Source organism: Schistocerca serialis, chromosome 2 (assembly GCF_023864345.2).
Source record: "Schistocerca serialis cubense isolate TAMUIC-IGC-003099 chromosome 2, iqSchSeri2.2, whole genome shotgun sequence".
Taxonomy (NCBI): Eukaryota; Metazoa; Arthropoda; class Insecta; order Orthoptera; family Acrididae; genus Schistocerca; species Schistocerca serialis.
In genome coordinates this window covers 821355299-821374108 of record NC_064639.1, presented here as the reverse complement: position 1 = coordinate 821374108, position 18810 = coordinate 821355299, and the positions used below count along the sequence as shown (strand labels likewise).

Sequence of the window (18810 nt, the reverse complement as noted above, 5' to 3'; positions counted from 1 at the left end):
GTGTACGTGGACTGTGGTGTGTGTATGTAGATGTAGAAGAAAGCGACTATGCAATTTTTTACGAGCCTTTAAAAGATTCACATGGATTAATTTAAATATGTCTCGTGGAATCTGGGTTAATGTCTTCGAATTGATTCAACTTTAAGTATACTCCCGAATATCTTTCGTGTCGTAAGCGCAGCTTCATATCCCTCGTTCAGGAGGATAGGAAGTCTTCGTTTTTTGAATATGCCATGGGTACTTGTTGTACCCATCTTGATTCATTAGAACTTGATTACAATCTTTAATAAGCTCAGTATCGACGATTTGTTGAATTCTAAATCGTTATTTCCACTGTTTATATGTATTATTAAAGCAGATTTGTCTGTTTTCCTATATTCTTATGTTCTGTCGATATTTCTTTTCATTTTCCGGGATATCTAAGAACTTAAGCATAGCCCAGGAGTTCCCAAACTTTTCCTCTGACAGAACACTTGAGGGACTTCGATTGAACACGTTGTTTATTTTGAAGATTAGTAATCTTTTAAAGAATAAGAAAAACTTGGTTTACTCAGTGATTACTTCAATTTTAAATCATAACTAATAACACAGAAGTTATAACATTAAAAAAAAAAGAAATTAGTATCATCAAGAGAGAGAAAAAAAACAATCATGTTATTAACAGTTTATCACTGAGCTCTTACTCTTTTCCCGCGGAACATCAGTGTTGCATAGTCTTTACTTATTCAGTCAATGATGCATGCTGCCGTCAAAAATCTCTAGTTTAAGATTTAGCCTTCGGTATTGACTGACATCCGATATTCCACAGTTATATGCTGGTGGTGGTGTGGTTGTCTTCTATCCGCTGCAAATATCTTTGGAATACTGTTTATGTACACGGCTAGTAAAAAACGCTGTAGGCAAATGAAAAGGCTATATGTCCCATCAGAAAAAAATAGAATTAGACCTCATCCTTTGTTGTCTGTCCTAGACTGCTGAAACACAAAGTAAAATAAAAATAAATTATAGTTAAACTCAAAAAAACGTGCAAAACTCAGAATCTGTTGCTCCAGTTGTATACAGTAAAATACTATTTGTGGACTGTTTGCGCAAAAAATAAGTAAATAAAAAAAACACCGGCGGAAAAGTGGCTTCTGTATGCAATGTTCTGCGCATTAAAGAATAGTAATATTCTGATTATCGTCCAGGCGGAATCCAAGCTTTTCAGACAAAGCAGCGGTAATGAGTTTTTCTCTCAGGATTTTAGAAAAGCCTGGTTAATAATAAGCTGCAGTAACGTTGGAGGACGCTAATAACATTTTAAGTTTGGCAAAATTAAATACTTTTTGTTCTGCTGTAAACTGTTAATTTGTTTGCCGCAGCCATAAAATTGGCGGGAAAATAACAGTATGGTAAACGTCTTGTTATTACACGTCGAAGAGCTCTATTCCTTTAATGAGCCGAATATTAGACGAGGAATGGCGCCAAAGACATGAGGGAGCTTTATATGCAGTATTACGACGTCATTTGCTTTGCTGACCTCGTAACTTCCAGCAAAATTTTAGCGATGAATATTTGGGCTTTATATCTTAAGTCCGATTTCCAGAGTCTAGGGAGCTCCATCTTAAAATAATAATAGTGGGAGCATTATGGTACTAGAGTGATGAATTTCACGAAATTGAATATTGATCCATACAGAAAACAGGGCATGTAATGAAATGACTCTCTTTCTTTTATTTACTGTATATAAAATTGTATAGATAAACTGGTCTAGATAACTTTCTTATGGAATAGATATTCTCTTCATGCTGCTAAACCAGCAAACATGGTGTACCTGAAAGAGTAGTCTCAACTTTTAGATAGCCAAATTACTTTGACAGTGTTCGATTTGGTTCTATGATAAGTCATCGTCCTTCCCTTTTTTCATATGGGAAAGCAGCCATAACAGAGCAGAACACACTGAATTTCGTAGTGGGCCAGAATGTGGTGTAACCAAATTTTCATAGTATGAGGATTTGATAAAGTGGAACTTTCTTATACTGCGTACTGTAAAAGGTGTTATGTGGATGTGTTGGTAGAGGTATTAAAAATTACCCTTGTACAGGATAAGCATATATATTTTCAATTGAAAATGAGTACATATCAGCTCAACTATCCAAATATCTAAAATAATAATAATAACAACAATGCTGTTCTCTGATACATAATATATGAACACTTAAGATGGTGTGCTGCAACTTGGACCCTCCTCATTGTGTTTTTCTGAGGTTCCCACTTTTTCAAGAAGGGATGTTTTTTCCTTGTGTCATAACAAAATTGTGAAAATTATAGTTACAACTAGTTTTCGTTTTCATCACACTTCTCATTGTCTGCATCGAAAGTCAACTTTTTTCAGATGACCAGTATTTTGAGGTAACACTGAACACATTTTCACAGTCTACATTGGTTCCTGGAATAGCAAAAGTGAACTCCACAAACCTCTTGAATTCTTCATTTAACTTACACTCAGTCTTCATCAAGCATTGTAGGATAATTTCCCATCTTTTCTGAAGACTCAAATTATTGGTTCTTGGGGATTCCCAAGTGTTCTTTTGTTACTCGCTTCATGGAACAGTGCATATCAGAAATAGTGTTTTCAACATCATGGCACTCAGTAACGTTTTTGTACAGTTCAAAGCATGTATGTGTGTTACAACAGAATTTAAAAGCAACTTCCTTAGTTCCAGCATACCTTTAATAAAATGTTTAGACCAATTTTTGGGTATAGGACACACTCTTCGTAGAATGCCCTGAAAGTTTCCTGAAACTGAGTTCTACAGACAACAACATTCTTTACTAATGTGTTCTACAATGCTGTGACTGTAAGGAGAATAAATGTTTTCATTTGCCTACCTTCTAATGTCGGAATTAAATTGTTATATTCTGTTGCGTCTTCAGGTACAGTAATGTAGTCCCTCTTTATTTGTGTAAGAAAACTACCGAACAATTTAAGTTGTGCATGAATAAACAGAAACCACAGTTCAGTGCCTCCCTCAAAGAACTTTTTTCAAGTTATTGGGAAGTCCATATTACGTAAAATGTATCTCTTTAATGATTCAGACAATTTTAGGATAGATAGATAGGTTGATTTTTTGTTTGGTCCAGTTAGATTGGTACATTATGTACTGTGTGTGTACCTGTAATATGGAACAGGTCAACTTAACCTAATATTTTAAGATATTTAGCCTACATATTAAAATACAAAACAGCATACATGTTATTTACACACATCATACTACAATCTTTTCAGTTGATTACCGTGAATTCATAAAAGTAGTAACAGTAGTCCTCATTCTTTACATATACTTCTCTACTACAGAATTATTTTTTCCATTAAGTAATCTTTTAGACGTTTCTGGAATGTCCTTTCACTCTTACTGTCCTGTAGACTCTTCGGAAGATGCTTTACGACTTGTACACCTGAGTATCGAGGACATTTTTCCACAGCTCACAGTCTGTGCTGTAGACTTCTCAGCTGGCCTTCATTTCTTGTGTCATATAAATGAACATTTGCATTATTTTTCTTGTAATGTGTGGACTTCGATAAATTCCACCATGGGGAAGAGAGAGAGAGAGAGAGAGATCCAGTGAGTCTTCCCATGTTGCAGCACTTGCTGTTACTGAATTCCAGTAGTCACAGAATTCTTTCAGCTTATTTACACATTACGACATTACAAATGTCAAAGTGATCATATATCTTGTAACTGATGTTGTTGGTGTAAACGGGTATTGCCTTCACCTTGCAGATTCCAGTGGATTATGAATAACACATGCTACTGTCAGCATATTGTTCTTAAATGTCTTTTCCAGTATATTGTGTACTCGTTACCTTAACCTGTATTTGTAAGAGCGCTAAAACTGAAAGATGAGGTATCTGTGACATAAGCAAAAATTCTTCCTTCCAGCATATAACATATTAGAACAGATTGAACACATTCCACAACAATATTGGCAGTATCATTTGGAAGAATGCCTACTCACAGAAGCCTCATGTTTACATGAGTATTTATGTTACCAGTCAAGCTGGAAAATTTGCAGAGTCTAATCAAAACAGGAAGCATATTCTTGTCATTCCTATTTAATGCACCACGTGCTACTCCAATGAAATTTTCTGATTTAAACTCGTCTCTTAACATTTCTTCAAACCAGTTATTCAAAACATTCATAACGTTAGCTTCTGATTTAGTCCTTGCAACAAAAATTCGTTGATGACATGACTTTTTGAGAAGAGCATTTGTACAGTCCACAGTTTGAAACTGTTGATTATGGGCAACATTAGAATATGACCATATGATGTTTATGTGGTGCAATATCAGCTTCTCAGAAAACAGTTGTTTTGCCCAAAACACTGTTTCTAACCTAGTTACTTTGTTTTACTTTTAGATTATGCAGTGGTGTATTTAAATGCTGCTCAATATGATGCTTCCCTTTGTTCTGAATTGATAAAACTACATTGCAGGTGGCACATTTAGTCTTGCAGTCATAATCTGTAATTTGCTTTATTCCAGGATAGTCACTCTCAAAAATTAATTTCCAACGTGCCATTTCAGTTTTTGCACTGAGTAGTTGTTCACTAGTTGATAATACACAGCCCACAAGTGGTGGTGGTGGTGGTGGTGGTGGTGGTGGTGGTGGTGGTGGTCAGGGAGGGGGTGTCAAGGATTTAATAAAGATAATCATACAAGTCACAAATGCAAAGTAATTTAACGTAGACCAACATAGACCAGCACATGTACTGTCAACTCAGTATGCCACAGTGTCACGCAATATGCTAAATCAGTTCCCATCAATATAAACATGGCATATAGGATCAAAAGAATGAAGCAATAATATTCAGTGGTAAGTGAGCATCAGGTTGGCTGTACATAAACTTAATAATTGGCACCAATGCCAGCTGGTTCTGTTCTCTGTCAAAAACAAATGAAATTATTGCTGCCAACTTTGAATACAAAGTATGTTCAATGATGTGAGAATGGGGAATGCAAAAAAGTTCACCACATGTAAATGAAGGAAAAGTGAAGAGTATATAGAGGATAAGATAAAAATGAGTACTCATGCTCGTTTTTTTAGAGCATGTATGGTCATCGTGCCCTTGGAAGATCAATGCTCTCTACCCTTAATATGTCTTTCTGTTGACACCATTGTGTCACAGCAGATAAAACATTGCAACTTATGAGGTTGGGGCACCATTGGATAAGTAATGACAACTGATTAGAGTCAGTCTACCATAAGATGGCATCACAAAACCTCCAAAAACCCCTGTAAGGAGAGTTCATTAATCAACATCCAGTTTTGGTCAAGTATTATTACATCAGGTTAAAGGAAGGCTCCTTGGTACCAAGTACATAATTATCATCATTTACAGCGTGTGTCACGTAAACATTTTTTTCTTAGTTGCTAAAATAAATTCAGTGGCAGTGTGTATAAGTGACAGATGCTGCAATGGATACAGTGGATGATAATTATGTGCTTGACACCTGGGAACTTCCCTTTAATATTGTGTAAATGTATACATGATTCGAAGATAGTTGCAAGACTGAAACTGTTTGTGAACAGATAAATTCACAATACAGCAACTGTTGGTGGTTTTTCAATGCCATTCGTTTAATATGTTGTAGCTGTGGAGTGCTGTTTACAGAAAATTCTGTAATATTTCCTGATTAATGTAGTTTTAATTCCTCTGTTACTTTGTAGTAAATTTTTGTTGATACTAATGCTGATGTTGCTTTTCGTTTACCTCGGTGAAGTACGCCTATAACTTTTCTCATAAAATTTTGTTATTCACTTTGTTAAATGTGGCACGTACTCACACTGATGTGTAAATTTCTTGCATTGACATTTAAATTATTGATATTCAATAAAGTATTTTGTATTATATTTGTTTGGCAGCTGGTAATGGATCTTTTACCTCTTTTTCCAGGGAGTATATATCGACGAGGTGCTCGGAGATGGAGGAAGTTGTACCGGGTCAATGGACACATCTTCCAGGCGAAGCGGTTTAATCGAGTAAGTTAAAGAGTTTTTTTTTTTTTGTGATTATAGAATATTTTGAAGATTATGCCACTCTTTTTTCTTGTAATGTGCTATCAGTACAGGTGCACAAGAGAGCTGTATGAGTTATAAATCTGAAGTGCATGTATTACATACCATTGTGCATTATAGTGAGAAGTTCTTATGCTTCACACCCAGAATACAAAATGAGTGATGTGTTGCAATGATTACATTACTGAATTTCCATTTGCAAGGACTGAGACTGAAATCCTTATCTGGTCATACAGACTTAATTTTCCTTGGTTTCTGTCATTTCTCAAAAGGACATTGCCAATTTTCTTCCCCTCCTTGCCCAGCCTGAGCTTGTACTCCATCTCCAGAGACGTTGTTGACAGCAGCATGTTAAATCATAATCTTGTCGCCTTCCTTTCCAGAATCCAAATTTTTTCACGTCATGTGCGGACATAGAGTCAATACTTCGTTTATTTACCTTGTTACAAAATGATTTCTGTGGAAATGCACTTGTTATAACAGAAATATGGTGCAGCATATTATGAGTCTTTTTGTACTAGAATTGTAGACCAGCAGATTTCCTCGCAGAAATTACGCTTTTTGTGACTACTGTGCTACATTGTAACAAGATTGGATCATTGTCTACTGTTATAATTGAACGTGTATCACACTCTATTAGACTTGGATTATTACTATGCCTTTTATATTTTGTACCTTTACTCAAACCTCAAATTCTTTCTCGTTTGTAGTTCACTTACTGGAATCCATGAAATTTTATCTGCAGTTGCAAATCTATTTTGCTGATAATGCAGTTTGCAATAAAATTGAATGGTTTCATGTAATACAGCCTGCCATTCTTTAGAAGTGAAGGTGCTATAAACAAAATTTGCATCAGACACCAAAATATTTTGTCGTTCTTCTGAAATATCTTCCATGGATGCAGATACTTTTGCTGTCCACCATTGTTTATCTGTCAACACAAGGTTTTTCTGAAATGGTGCTGTATCTATTACATATTTATGAGTATTGTTCGATTCGTCGTTTGATACTTGAACAGCTTTACATAATCTTGATGCAAAGTCTCTCTGGTAGCAGTATCACTGTCACAGTTGTTCTATTTAATACATTCTCAGGCAATGAATGGAAATGCCATTACAGGATGCAAAGAGATTTCTAAGTGGTTCTTCACAATCATAATTGTCTCTGTAGATAATGACTGGCACTTTAGAAAAAATATCCGTCAAGTCATGGCAAGCCGCAGTTAGTTTTGTTGACTGAGCTGAGTTTTAATTTTCTTTTCATGGCAGAACTGTCGGTGAATTAATTATCATTGTTCTACTAACTGTACATCACACTGATATGTGTTGAGCATAGAGCAATACAGTTATGTCAGCTTTCTTCCCTTGTGGTTAAGTTGTGGAAGGCTGTACTTCAGCATGAGTTACATGTACAAGATTTGCCTGCTTCTGTTTAGAGTGAATGTATCAAATTACTCCAGAAACCACACAGCTAAAGCACAAAACTGTGTAATCTCACATGCTGAGTCAGAAGAGTAGCAAGACTGAACCTGGAGCACTGTCCATCAACACTGCTTTAAGTTTTCTGTTGGTTCTGAAAGTTTCTCAAGGCATTGACACTTTTTATAAACTTTGTGTACACTATACAACAAAATTTTATGCTAGGATAATAATTTCAGGAGCTTAATTACCAAGGACTGTTTATTTTATTCACATAAATTTCCTCCAAAACTTCACTGAAATGATGTCCACTGGTATTGTTTTCCACACATGCTGTGTTTCACTGTGAAGTTATGCAAGACAGATTCTTCAACTAAAGTGCGCGCCATTTATGGCGGCGGCCGAGTTTAGGTTCGTTCTGCGCATCTGACATCACAAAACACAGTCAGCCAATGAACAGAGAACGACGTTGCCAGAGCTCGACTGCAGTGCAGAGCAGGGACAAGTGTCTTCAGTTTTAGAAACGTTCAGTCATAAATAAAGTAATTGAACAAAAGCAATGTCTTGATTGCAGACTTTCTATAAAAGAAAGTTTGGAAAAAGCATTCTTTATACCAATTACTTCATATTCTATTAATTACTTGAACAAAACAAGCGATAAGCCTCCTAATTCAGGTGATATCAAGGAAATTCATTATCACTAACCGCTTTTTCGCAATAATGAACAGCGGTAATTGTTTATTTCCTATTGTAATTCGACAAAACGTGAATAATTCGTAGTCATACCAACAGTGTTCATCAGTATTTTGCGTGATGCTTTAAAGTCCTCCAGGAATAACGTTGATTGACGAGCTGCGTTAGCGTAATCATTAAGGTGTTTTGCTGCCAAGTAAAAGGTTCTGAGTTCAAGCCTTGTGTGGTGTTTAATATTTTCTTTATTTAAAACAGTATCGAAGTGTCTTAGCTCATGAATTTTATTCGTTTGAATGTAATTATTTGAAATTTCTAGTGGCAACTAAAATCGACCATACGGAAAGTATATGCTGTGGACTTTTACCTCTGCAAACTCTTGAAAATTTCGTGCAATGGTTTACTGCATTTAATGCTGCACAATAACTGCGTTGAACATCGAAACAAAATTAAGTAATTTATTGGGGGAAGGTATCAGTCAAGAAGATGAATAAAAATAAAATTTTTGGGCCAAATAGTTTTTGTGAAATCGAATGATAAGTGTGTCAAAGCAGTCGCAATACCGTGTGTCTGCACAGGCGAGCAGTGCAGTGATGACAAAATCGCGCACAGCATGGAGTGTGGGGAGCACGTCTCTGTAGCAGCGAAAGGGTTAATGTGGCCGTGGTGGCTTTACTTCATAAACTGAGCGCTGCCCCCTAAATGTAAGTTTGCGAACTATACTATGGCGCTGCTTCTCTTGGTGCGTGTAACTGGCAACACAGCAATCTCTCGCGTCTGGGCGGGCATGCGCGAGCTGCCAAGATAAAAGAATTGAACTATAATCGTCTTGAGTGAACCTGAATCTATGAGGCATTACTTCCAACTGACATGCTACTGCAGAAACTTACATTATTGTGAACAGTTATCAGCCCTTTAAAGATTGTATTTAGTTTTTTATTCTGTGGTAATATTGTCCAGCACTGGAAGTTCATCCAATAACTAAAGATTTATACTCTCACATCTTCCCACTCACAGTTGTGTACATTCCAGGGATGTTTTAGAACATAATAACCGGATATACTGAAGAAACACAATTCATTAAAAAAATACATTCTAGTTTATTTGCTTAAGAGAGCACAAGGGAAGGAGCATACAAGCTAGGGACATGATGCTTGAGAGAAAGAGGGCGGAGAGATTGGGGTGAGAGAGAGAGAGAGAGAGAGAGAGAGAGAGAGAGAGAGAGAGGGTTCTTTAAATAAATAGTACTTATAACAATATAGGAAACTGAGGATAAAAAAAAAAACTCTGTAAGTCGGACTAACTCCCACTTCCTTTCATTTTCAGCCTGTTAAAAACTCTATAATGGAGAAGATATAGACCTCTGTAAGTGGGAATAGTATTTCTCATCAGTGCGACCCCATTAACTTCCATCCTCATAAGTCTACCACAGAGCCACAATACTCATTTAAACTAATGATCTCATTTTAGAGTATTTAAAGGCACTCAGAAAACTTGAAGGCGTTAGAAGGAAACAACTAATTTACCTGCACAATAATTTTATCCAGAATTTGAAATAACTGTATATTTATATGCTTTTTGTCTTAAATTTTTGAATCTAGTTAAATTATAAATCTATAGATTGATGGAATGTTCAGTTATTGATACACATTTGGGAATGTTACACATTGTAAATGTTTTCTGATACCATTATTAGACAAGTAGTGTCACTGTGTGGTAGAATGCTGGGTTGACAAGTGGATGATTTGTTTTTGATTCCTGGCTGATGAAAATCCTTCAGGAATGGTGCATGTTCAATGAGCATTTCTGTAAAGTGCAAAATACATAAAGATGGGAAAAAATAGATAGCATTTGAGACTGATAGTTGCTGGATCACTGGTTTGAGCCTTTTTGGTCATCATTTTTCTGTTTCTCGTTTCTGTTTGAATACCTAAAACATTGAAATATGAAATTCATCAAATATATTCTGAATAACATCTACCTAATCCTCATTTTTATGAAAAATGCCAGTCCTCATTTTTCTTATTACATATTGTGCAAAAACAACCAGTTCTCATGTACAGATATAAATTCTTTATTACTGATCTTGTATAAAAGATGGTTAATAAAGATTGTGTAAATTAAAAATAATTACAAATTAAATTTTTTCATCTTTGTGTAATCAAATCTTCACAGAACTTGGATCTATGTTTAAAATACTACCACTCTAGGACCTGAACTTGTGCCACCCATATGGCAGGCAAGCATTCTACCACAGAGCCACAATACTCATTTAAACTAATGATCTCATTTTAGAGTATTTAAAGGCACTCAGAAAACTTAAAAGTCAATTTTCGTGAGAATTTATGAGAGAGAAGACGTGAAAGTTGTGTGGGTTGCACCAATATTGAGAAGGGCAATAGGAGTGATCCACTAAATTCTAGTCCCATATCATTAATGTTGATGTGCAGCGGGATATTGGAACACACATTGTGTCTGAACATTTTGAGTTACCTTGAAGGGAATGGTCCATTGACAGAAACAGAAGTGACTTACGGCATTCTCAAAGGTATTTTTATAGGCCCTATGCTATTCCTTACCTATATAAACAATTTGGGAGACAATCTGAGCAACCGTTATAGGTTGTTTTCATATGATGCTGTCGTTTATCATCCAGTGAAGTCATCAGAAGATCGAAACCAATTGGAAAAAAATTTTGGTGTGAGATCTGTATGGTGAGAAAACTGGCAATTGGTCGTAAATAATAAGAAGTGTGAGGTCAACCAAATGAGTGCTGAAATGAATCCATTAAAACTTCAGTTACATGATAAATCAGCCAAATCTAAAGGCTGTAAATTCAGCTAAGTACATGTTGTTTGTTGTTGTGGTCTTCAGTCCTGAGACTGGTTTGATGCAGCTCTCCATGCTACTCTATCCTGTGCAAGCTTCTTCATCTCCCAGTACCTACTGCAACCTACATCCTTCTGAATCTGCTTGGTGTATTCATCTCTTGGTCTCCCTCTATGATTTTTACCCTCCACGCTGCCCTCCAATGCTAAATTTGTGATCCCTTGATGCCTCAGAACATGTCCTACCAACCGATCCCTTCTTCTAGTCAAGTTGTGCCACAAACTTCTCTTCTCCCCAATCCTATTCAATACCTCCTCATAGTAGATCTACCCATCTAATCTTCAGCATTCTTCTGTAGCACCAGATTTCGAAAGCTTCTATTCTCTTCTTGTCCAAACTAGTTATCGCCCATGTTTCACTTCCATACATGGCTACACTCCATACAAATACTTTCAGAAACGACTTCCTGACACTTAAATCTATACTCGATGTTAATAAATTTCTCTTCTTCAGAAACGCTTTCCTTCCCATTGCCAGTCTACATTTTATATCCTCTCTACTTCGACCATCATCAGTTATTTTACTCCCTAAATAGCAAAACTCCTTTACTACTTTAAGTGCCTCATTTCCTAATCTAATTCCCTCAGCATCACCCGATTTAATTTGACTACATTCCATTATCCTCGTTTTGCTTTTGTTGATGTTCATCGTATATCCTCCTTTCAAGACACTGTCCATTCCGTTCAAATGCTCTTCCAAGTCCTTCACTGTCTCTGACAGAATTACAATGTCATCGGCGAACCTCAAAGTTTTTACTTCTTCTCCATGAATTTTAATGCCTACTCCGAATTTTTCTTTTGTTTCCTTTACTGCTTGCTCAATATACAGATTGAATAACATCGGGGAGAGGCTACAACCCTGTCTCACTCCTTTCCCAACCACTGCTTCCCTTTCATGCCCCTCGACTCTTATAACTGCCATCTGGTTTCTGTACAAATTGTAAATAGCCTTTCGCTCCCTGTATTTTACCCCTGCCACCTTCAGAATTTGAAAGAGAGTTTTCCAGTTAACATTGTCAAAAGCTTTCTCTAAGTCTACAAATGCTAGAAACGTAGGTTTGCCTTTTCTTAATCTTTCTTCTAAGATTAGTCGTAAGGTTAGTATTGCCTCACGTGTTCCAACATTTCTACGGAATCCAAACTGATCTTCCCCGACGTCCGCTTCTACTAGTTTTTCCATTCGTCTGTAAAGAATTCGCGTTAGTATTTTGCAGCTGTGACTTATTAAACTGATATTTCGGTAATTTTCACATCTGTCGACACCTGCTTTCTTTGGGATTGGAATTATTATATTCTTCTTGAAGTCTGTGGGTATTTCGCCTGTCTCATACATCTTGCTCACCAGATGGTAGAGTCTTGTCATGACTGGTTCTCCCAAGGCTATCAGTGGTTCTAATGGAATGTTGTCTACTCCCGGGGCCTTGTTTTGACTCAGGTCTTTCAGTGCTCTGTCAAACTCTTCATGCAGTATCTTATCTCCCATTTCGTCTTCATCTACATCCTCTTCCATTTCCATAATATTGTCCTCAAGTACATCGCCCTTGTATAAACCCTCTGTATACTCCTTCCACCTTTCTGCCTTCCCTTCTTTGCTTAGAACTGGGTTTCCATCTGAGCTCTTGATATTCATACAAGTGGTTCTCTTCTCTCCAAAGGTCTCTTTAATTTTCCTGTAGTCAGTATCTATCTTACCCCTAGTGAGACAAGCCTCTACATCCTTACATTTGTCCTCTAGCCATCCCTGCTTGGCCATTTTGCACTTCCTGTCGATCTCATTTTTGAGACGTTTGTATTCCTTTTTGCCTGCTTCATTTACTGCATTTTTATATTTTCTCCTTTCGTCAATTAAATTCAATATTTCTTCTGTTACCCAAGGATTTCTATTAGCCCTCGTCTTTTTACCTACTTGATCGTCTGCTGCCTTCACTACTACATCCCTCAGAGCTACCCATTCTTCTTCTATTGTATTTCTTGCCCCCATTCCTTTCAATTGTTCCCTTATGCTCTCCCTGGAACTCTGTACAACCTCTGGTTCTTTCAGTTTATCCAGGTCCCATCTCCTTAAATTCCCACCTTTTTGCTGTTTCTTCAGTTTCAATCTGCAGTTCATAACCAGTAGATTGTGGTCAGAATCCACATCTGCCCCTGGAAATGTCTTACAATTTAAAACCTGGTTCCTAAATCTCTGTCTTACCATTATATAATCTATCTGATACCTTTTAGTATCTCCAGGATTCTTCCAGGTATACAACCTTCTTTTATGAACTCAAGTACTAAGTACTTAGGAATTAAAATTACGAACAACTTAAATTTGAAAGAACACATGGAAAATGTTGTGGGGGAGGCAAACCAAAAGTTCATTTTATTGGCAGAACACTCAGAAGATGCAGCAGATATACTGTAGAGACTGCCAACACTATGCTTGTCCATCCTCTTTTGGAGTACTGATGCATGGTGTAGGATTAAAAGAGTACATCGAGAAAGGTCAAAGGAGGGCAGCATCTTTTGTAGTATCAAGAAATAGCAGGAAGAGCATCATGGACATGATAAAGGATTTGGTGTGGGACCTCGTTGTGGTGGGATCGTCTCACGTAATTTCAGTCACGAACATTCTCCTCTGAATGCGAAAATATTTTGTTGACACTGATATAAACAGGGAGAAATGATACTCATAATAAAATAATGGAAATCAGAGTGTGCATTGAAAGATATGTATGTTTGTTTTTTCTGCTTGCTGTTCGAATGTGGAATAATAGAGAATTAGCGTGTAGGTGATTCAGTGAATCCTTTACCAGGCACTTAAGTGTGATTTGCAGAGTAGATATGTAGATGTAAATGTAGAGTTGTATCGAACAGGTTGGTGATTGATATTTGAGTTCTGGACTTTATTTATCATGAGGATAAAAAAAAATACAAAAATTTGGTTATTGTGTGGTCTCCTTTTAAGAAACAAAAATTAATTGGTTGGCAAGTGTAAGTTGCTGAAGAATATTTAAGCAAAACATGAAACTGCTTTCTTTAGGTGGTCAGCTAAAAATTGCACAGTTTTTAGAAGGTGATAATTTGCAAACTGGGACAGTGAATTAGTTTGACATACCTCAGACCATATTTTACAACAATTTAAAAGGCGAAGATCATATATTTAGAAAATCCAAGCTGCTCAACTTTTTAACAGCATGTGGAGCAAATCAGATAAACTGTCAATAAAAATATTCCCACAGATAGACTTTGTTGAAAATAAATGTTCATAAAACTATTACTTTAGAGGGAACAGTGAAAATGTGTAAATTACAGACTAAAAGAACAGAAGCAGCTAACAAATTTCTTTTAAGTAAGTGTATAATTGTACATCATTTTCTTTTAGGTATTTAAATTGTATTAAAAGATTCCATCCTTGTTCTGTTTGCCCTCTTTTCTTAAGTGAGAGTTGTAATTGGCAGAGGCAGAGGTTGATAAGGAAAACCTCAGTAAGTCAGAGAAAAAACTTCTGAACATCTAAGTGAGGAACATCTATAAGCACAAAAGAATTCCTGTTTCCTTTAAGTCTTGTTTTTAGACTGTATGTGAAGTTATTGGCCTTTCTTTTATTTGTTAGAATTTAGTGTTTCCAGAAAACATCTATTTCTGTTCTATAGATGCCACTGGCAGTTTCCACAGTTTGTGGTTATGGATTGCAACTGTTATAGGGCAAGTTCTTTGACTTTTTCAGCGAGCGTTTTGTGCCTTTTGTCAAGATCGTATTTGGGGTCTGGGGCGCCAAGGCTTCAAGTGCATCCAGTGCAAGCTCTTGGTGCACAAGAAATGCCACAAGTTGGTGCAGAAGCCCTGCAGCAGTGAGCAAGTTGAGCCCATTGTTAAGGAGGAGCACAATGGAGAAACCCCGACAATCAGTAAGACGTGAAATTTTTTCCACACATTTGAATTAAAATGTAATGCAGACAAAACTGTGATTATTAAGCTTTCAAGCATGATAAATTTCATGTTATCAGGTCGCAATAATTTTTTTCATCACCACAAATGAGGAAAAGCAGGGGGATATTGATAGCGTATTTTATTGTTTGTATGGTTCAGTATTTGTTTAAGCATCTCCTAATACTTAAATCTGGTCAGTTAACAATTGATGTCTTATGGGCAAACCTGCTAGATAGGTAATTTTATAACATATCACCTGCTGATTCTTCAGAACGGATACTAGATATGAATCATTAAGGGGTAAATTATGTTCACTATTTTATTGTAGACCAAGTGTAGTACTATGAAAAACAAATTATTTTTGTTTTATGGCAGTGAAATTACAGTGAAATTTCATTTCACAGGTACACCTACATCAGAGCTGTTACCAGATTTGAAAGAATTTCCAGAACCACCACTAGATCTTACATCAGACTCTGTCCCTGTTGAAGATCCAACAAAGAGTAAGTATTCATATTAGTGAATGTATAATTATTGGATTCATTTGAATACTATTAAGTAATCACTGCAGTGGAAGTGTTGCTATAGGAGTTGTTGTGGTGCAGGTGGGCAGGCAGGCACGTGCGCGTCCCCCTGTTTTTCTGTCATAAATGAGAGGCATTCACTGCATCTTTCCAATGTGAGGCATTCTACACATAAATTTGGAAAACTCATTGTTAGTTTTTATAGATGTTTCAAAATGCATTAGGTAATTGATTGTCTGTAATCACAAAATGATACAGCACCTCTGAAAACAGGCACCTAAACAACCACAGCTTTCGGCCAACATATACGGAGTGTCCCAGGAGGAATGGTGTATATTCGAAGATGTGACAGGAACAATCATTTGAAGCAAGAAATTCGAGTAAACATGGGCTGTAAAATGCATACCTTAAACCCTACAAGCACTTGTTCAGTAGAAGAGATGCTTTTCATATAATCGAAGTTGACAGCCCTTAAGGTATGCACTTCAGGGCCCATGTTTACTGGACTTCTTGTCTTGTTTTGGTCCAGACTACCAGCTCTCAAAATATGAAAAGGAAAGGTCTTACAGTAGAAGAAATTCATTTCGGAGTTATCGAAGATGCAGAAGTGGACTTACGGTGTGAATTTCGGAGCCCATGTTAACTAGATTTTCTTGCTTTGCTTGATAATTTCTGGCATGTCCCTGAATAACATTTTCCAACAGTTTACCACAACAAATCTCAGTAAGAGACATGATTTGGAGAGCTCTTTACTGGTGTTTAATCTTGCGTAGTCATTGAATGTGAGGTGTCTAGGAAATCTGCTTTTTCGGATCGCTAGACAAAAATTCAAGCAAATCATATTGATGGGTTTTATTACAAAAAAATTAAATGACAATACTTAACTTTGACTTGTACATAGAAGTGTCGCAAGCAAAGGGCAACATACAAAATGATAAAGTTTCTTCAGTATAAATAATTCGTAAGTCACTGCTGTACAAAACACTAGTCTTCAAGCTGCTGTAGAACTGGACCATGACCAGTCGGGTGCAGCGCTTATGTCCTCTTTGCATAGAGGCTGCTGCTGTTGCGTTGTCATCCTGGAGAGGGGTCGGTCAGTGTGCAATTGGCTGACGTCTTTTCACAGCCCTCTCTGTTCTGTCATTCCAGACTGGCATGCCGGTGCTTGACTTTATGCCGTAACAACTGCAACTGCATGCTTAATGTTCTCGGTATTTTCATTTCTAATTTCAAACGTTTCATGTTTTGTGTGCTCAAACCCTGGCGTTCATGAATTCTCTTGAGGAAACAGCAATGTTGCCATGACCTCAGGGATCACTCACTGTATTTGTCATATTAAGAAAATATGCATTTTAAATGATATAGCACACACAACCACTGAGCTGCATTTTATACTTTAGCCTGTTAAAACTGCTTGTATACCCTTGCCTGTTTTTCTTCTTGGTTCATGTTTGAATCAGATCTGGGCGCACCAACTTACTTTATTTCCACCCTAACCATATGTTCCAGAATTTTACTTGATAAATTACACACTGTATTCATATTGTGTTGTTTTCAAAACTCACAAAATAGAAAACTCAGTAAACTTGTGCATAATACACTCAGAGAAACAAACTTGCTAATAATGGACATTACCCACAGTAAGCAAGCAAGTAAACTAAAGTAACAGTATGTATTTTGCATGCAGGTTATATTTTGTGCACTTTTCCTTCAAAGTGATATGTATGCTACCATACCCAAGTGCACTCTGGCAGAACATTTGCAAACATATTCCAACTGTAGACAGAATAACCAATGGCAGAAAGGAAAAAAAAACTGTCTAAAACACTATCAAAACAATAATAGTAGTATTGTTTTGATAGTGTTTTTACTGACAATGAAAGCTTAATAGAGTTATACAGAAACAGGGGTTTGATAGTGAAGTTTCACCAACTCTGTTCATTCCCTTTTGATGTAAGCAGTGGAATGTGAAAATAGTGTGCAGGTTGGCAGGACACCCTTAGACTGAAACACCAGGGCCTTCAGGATGCCCCTAATGACTGTATTTCAAGGAAGCCATGCCCCCAAACTTCTGCTACATAGAGCTAAGTGGCATTCCAAGGCACAGCCTGAAGACTAACTACTATGTGTTCAAGAAGTATCGCTTGGTATCACATATTAATGGTTCCAAAAATGTTGAAATGTGTTATTTAAATCAACTTGGGGAGTATGTGAAATGCATTCTGATAATTTCAATTCTGCAGTACATTATTGAGAAATTTATTTTAATATATATTTTAGGGTGGCTCCACCTCAAAGTCTTTAATTAAGAGCTGCACGTGTTTGAAAATTATGTTGTGTTTATCTTAATTACAGTTTGTTACGCACCCATACATTTATGAATCCATACAAGAAATTTTGTGTCATAATGAAACCATCATTTTAGTTACTTTTAAGAAGTGTCATATATTTAATTTATTTCTTTTTTTCCTGAATTTTATAATTTACTGTAACCAGTGAGTTGGCACGCGAGGAATGTCAGCAGCTTTGTGCAAAGAGATTATATTGTTTCACACTTATGGAGTAACTTACTAATTTGTAAATGCTGAGAGAATATAAGCTGATAAAAGTTTATCTGAGTAATGATAACACATCAGAAATGTGTGTCATTGTAGAACACAGAGTAACAAATAAATTTTATGGATTCCTGTGCTCGCGCTCTCTCTCTCTCTCTCTCTCTCTCTCTCTCTCTCTGATGCATGATTCTGATTGGCTAGCATTACTTTAATCAGCTTCTCTATTTTGTCTTTACATTTTCTTTCTGTACTTACTTTTAAGCAGTGGAAATTTAAGATGTAAATTTTGAGACTTAGTTTAATCTTTTGATGTTATTGTTGGAATGACAATAACTTGCAGGTTTTTGAAAGCTACATAATTTGAGCATATTCAGTTTGCTTTGAATGTGTAATAATCTTTGATGAGACTGCTGTTTTGTAATCACAGAATGAAGATTGGAGATAACAGAAATGCAGCAAGCAGAATAAAAGCATTTATTTAGCAGTTACCAGGAGTGGAACTCATTCGTTCTTGTATTTGTATGTCATGTAGAATTTCTAGCTCACTTTGATTTCTTCACAATTTTTACTTCTTCCCGACTATATTCTATACCGCTCATATCAGCTTTTAGAGTAGAGGGAAGAAACGCTGCTTCAAAAACTGGAAGTTCACTATTCTTTCTTTCTTTATGTTGTACTTCAGCTATGGTACAGTTTGAACATTTTAAGAAGTTTAGGTACATGTTTTGTTCTGACAAGGGGAGCCCACGACATTAGAATTATG

The 18810-nt window shown here is 36.5% G+C and overlaps 1 protein-coding gene across 6 annotated transcripts in view; it reads left to right on the top strand.

Annotated features, from left to right (window-relative positions):
• The window catches only part of LOC126458070 (atypical protein kinase C), a 762657-nt gene that overhangs the window by 560294 nt on the left and 183553 nt on the right, over window positions 1-18810 (top strand). For all 6 annotated transcript variants that reach the window (XM_050094877.1, XM_050094878.1, XM_050094879.1 and 3 more), the window contains 3 exons: window positions 5939-6024; window positions 14766-14946; window positions 15373-15471. In XM_050094877.1, the coding sequence (XP_049950834.1) occupies window positions 5939-6024; window positions 14766-14946; window positions 15373-15471 (366 nt within the window). The remainder of the gene's footprint in view (window positions 1-5938; window positions 6025-14765; window positions 14947-15372; window positions 15472-18810) is intronic.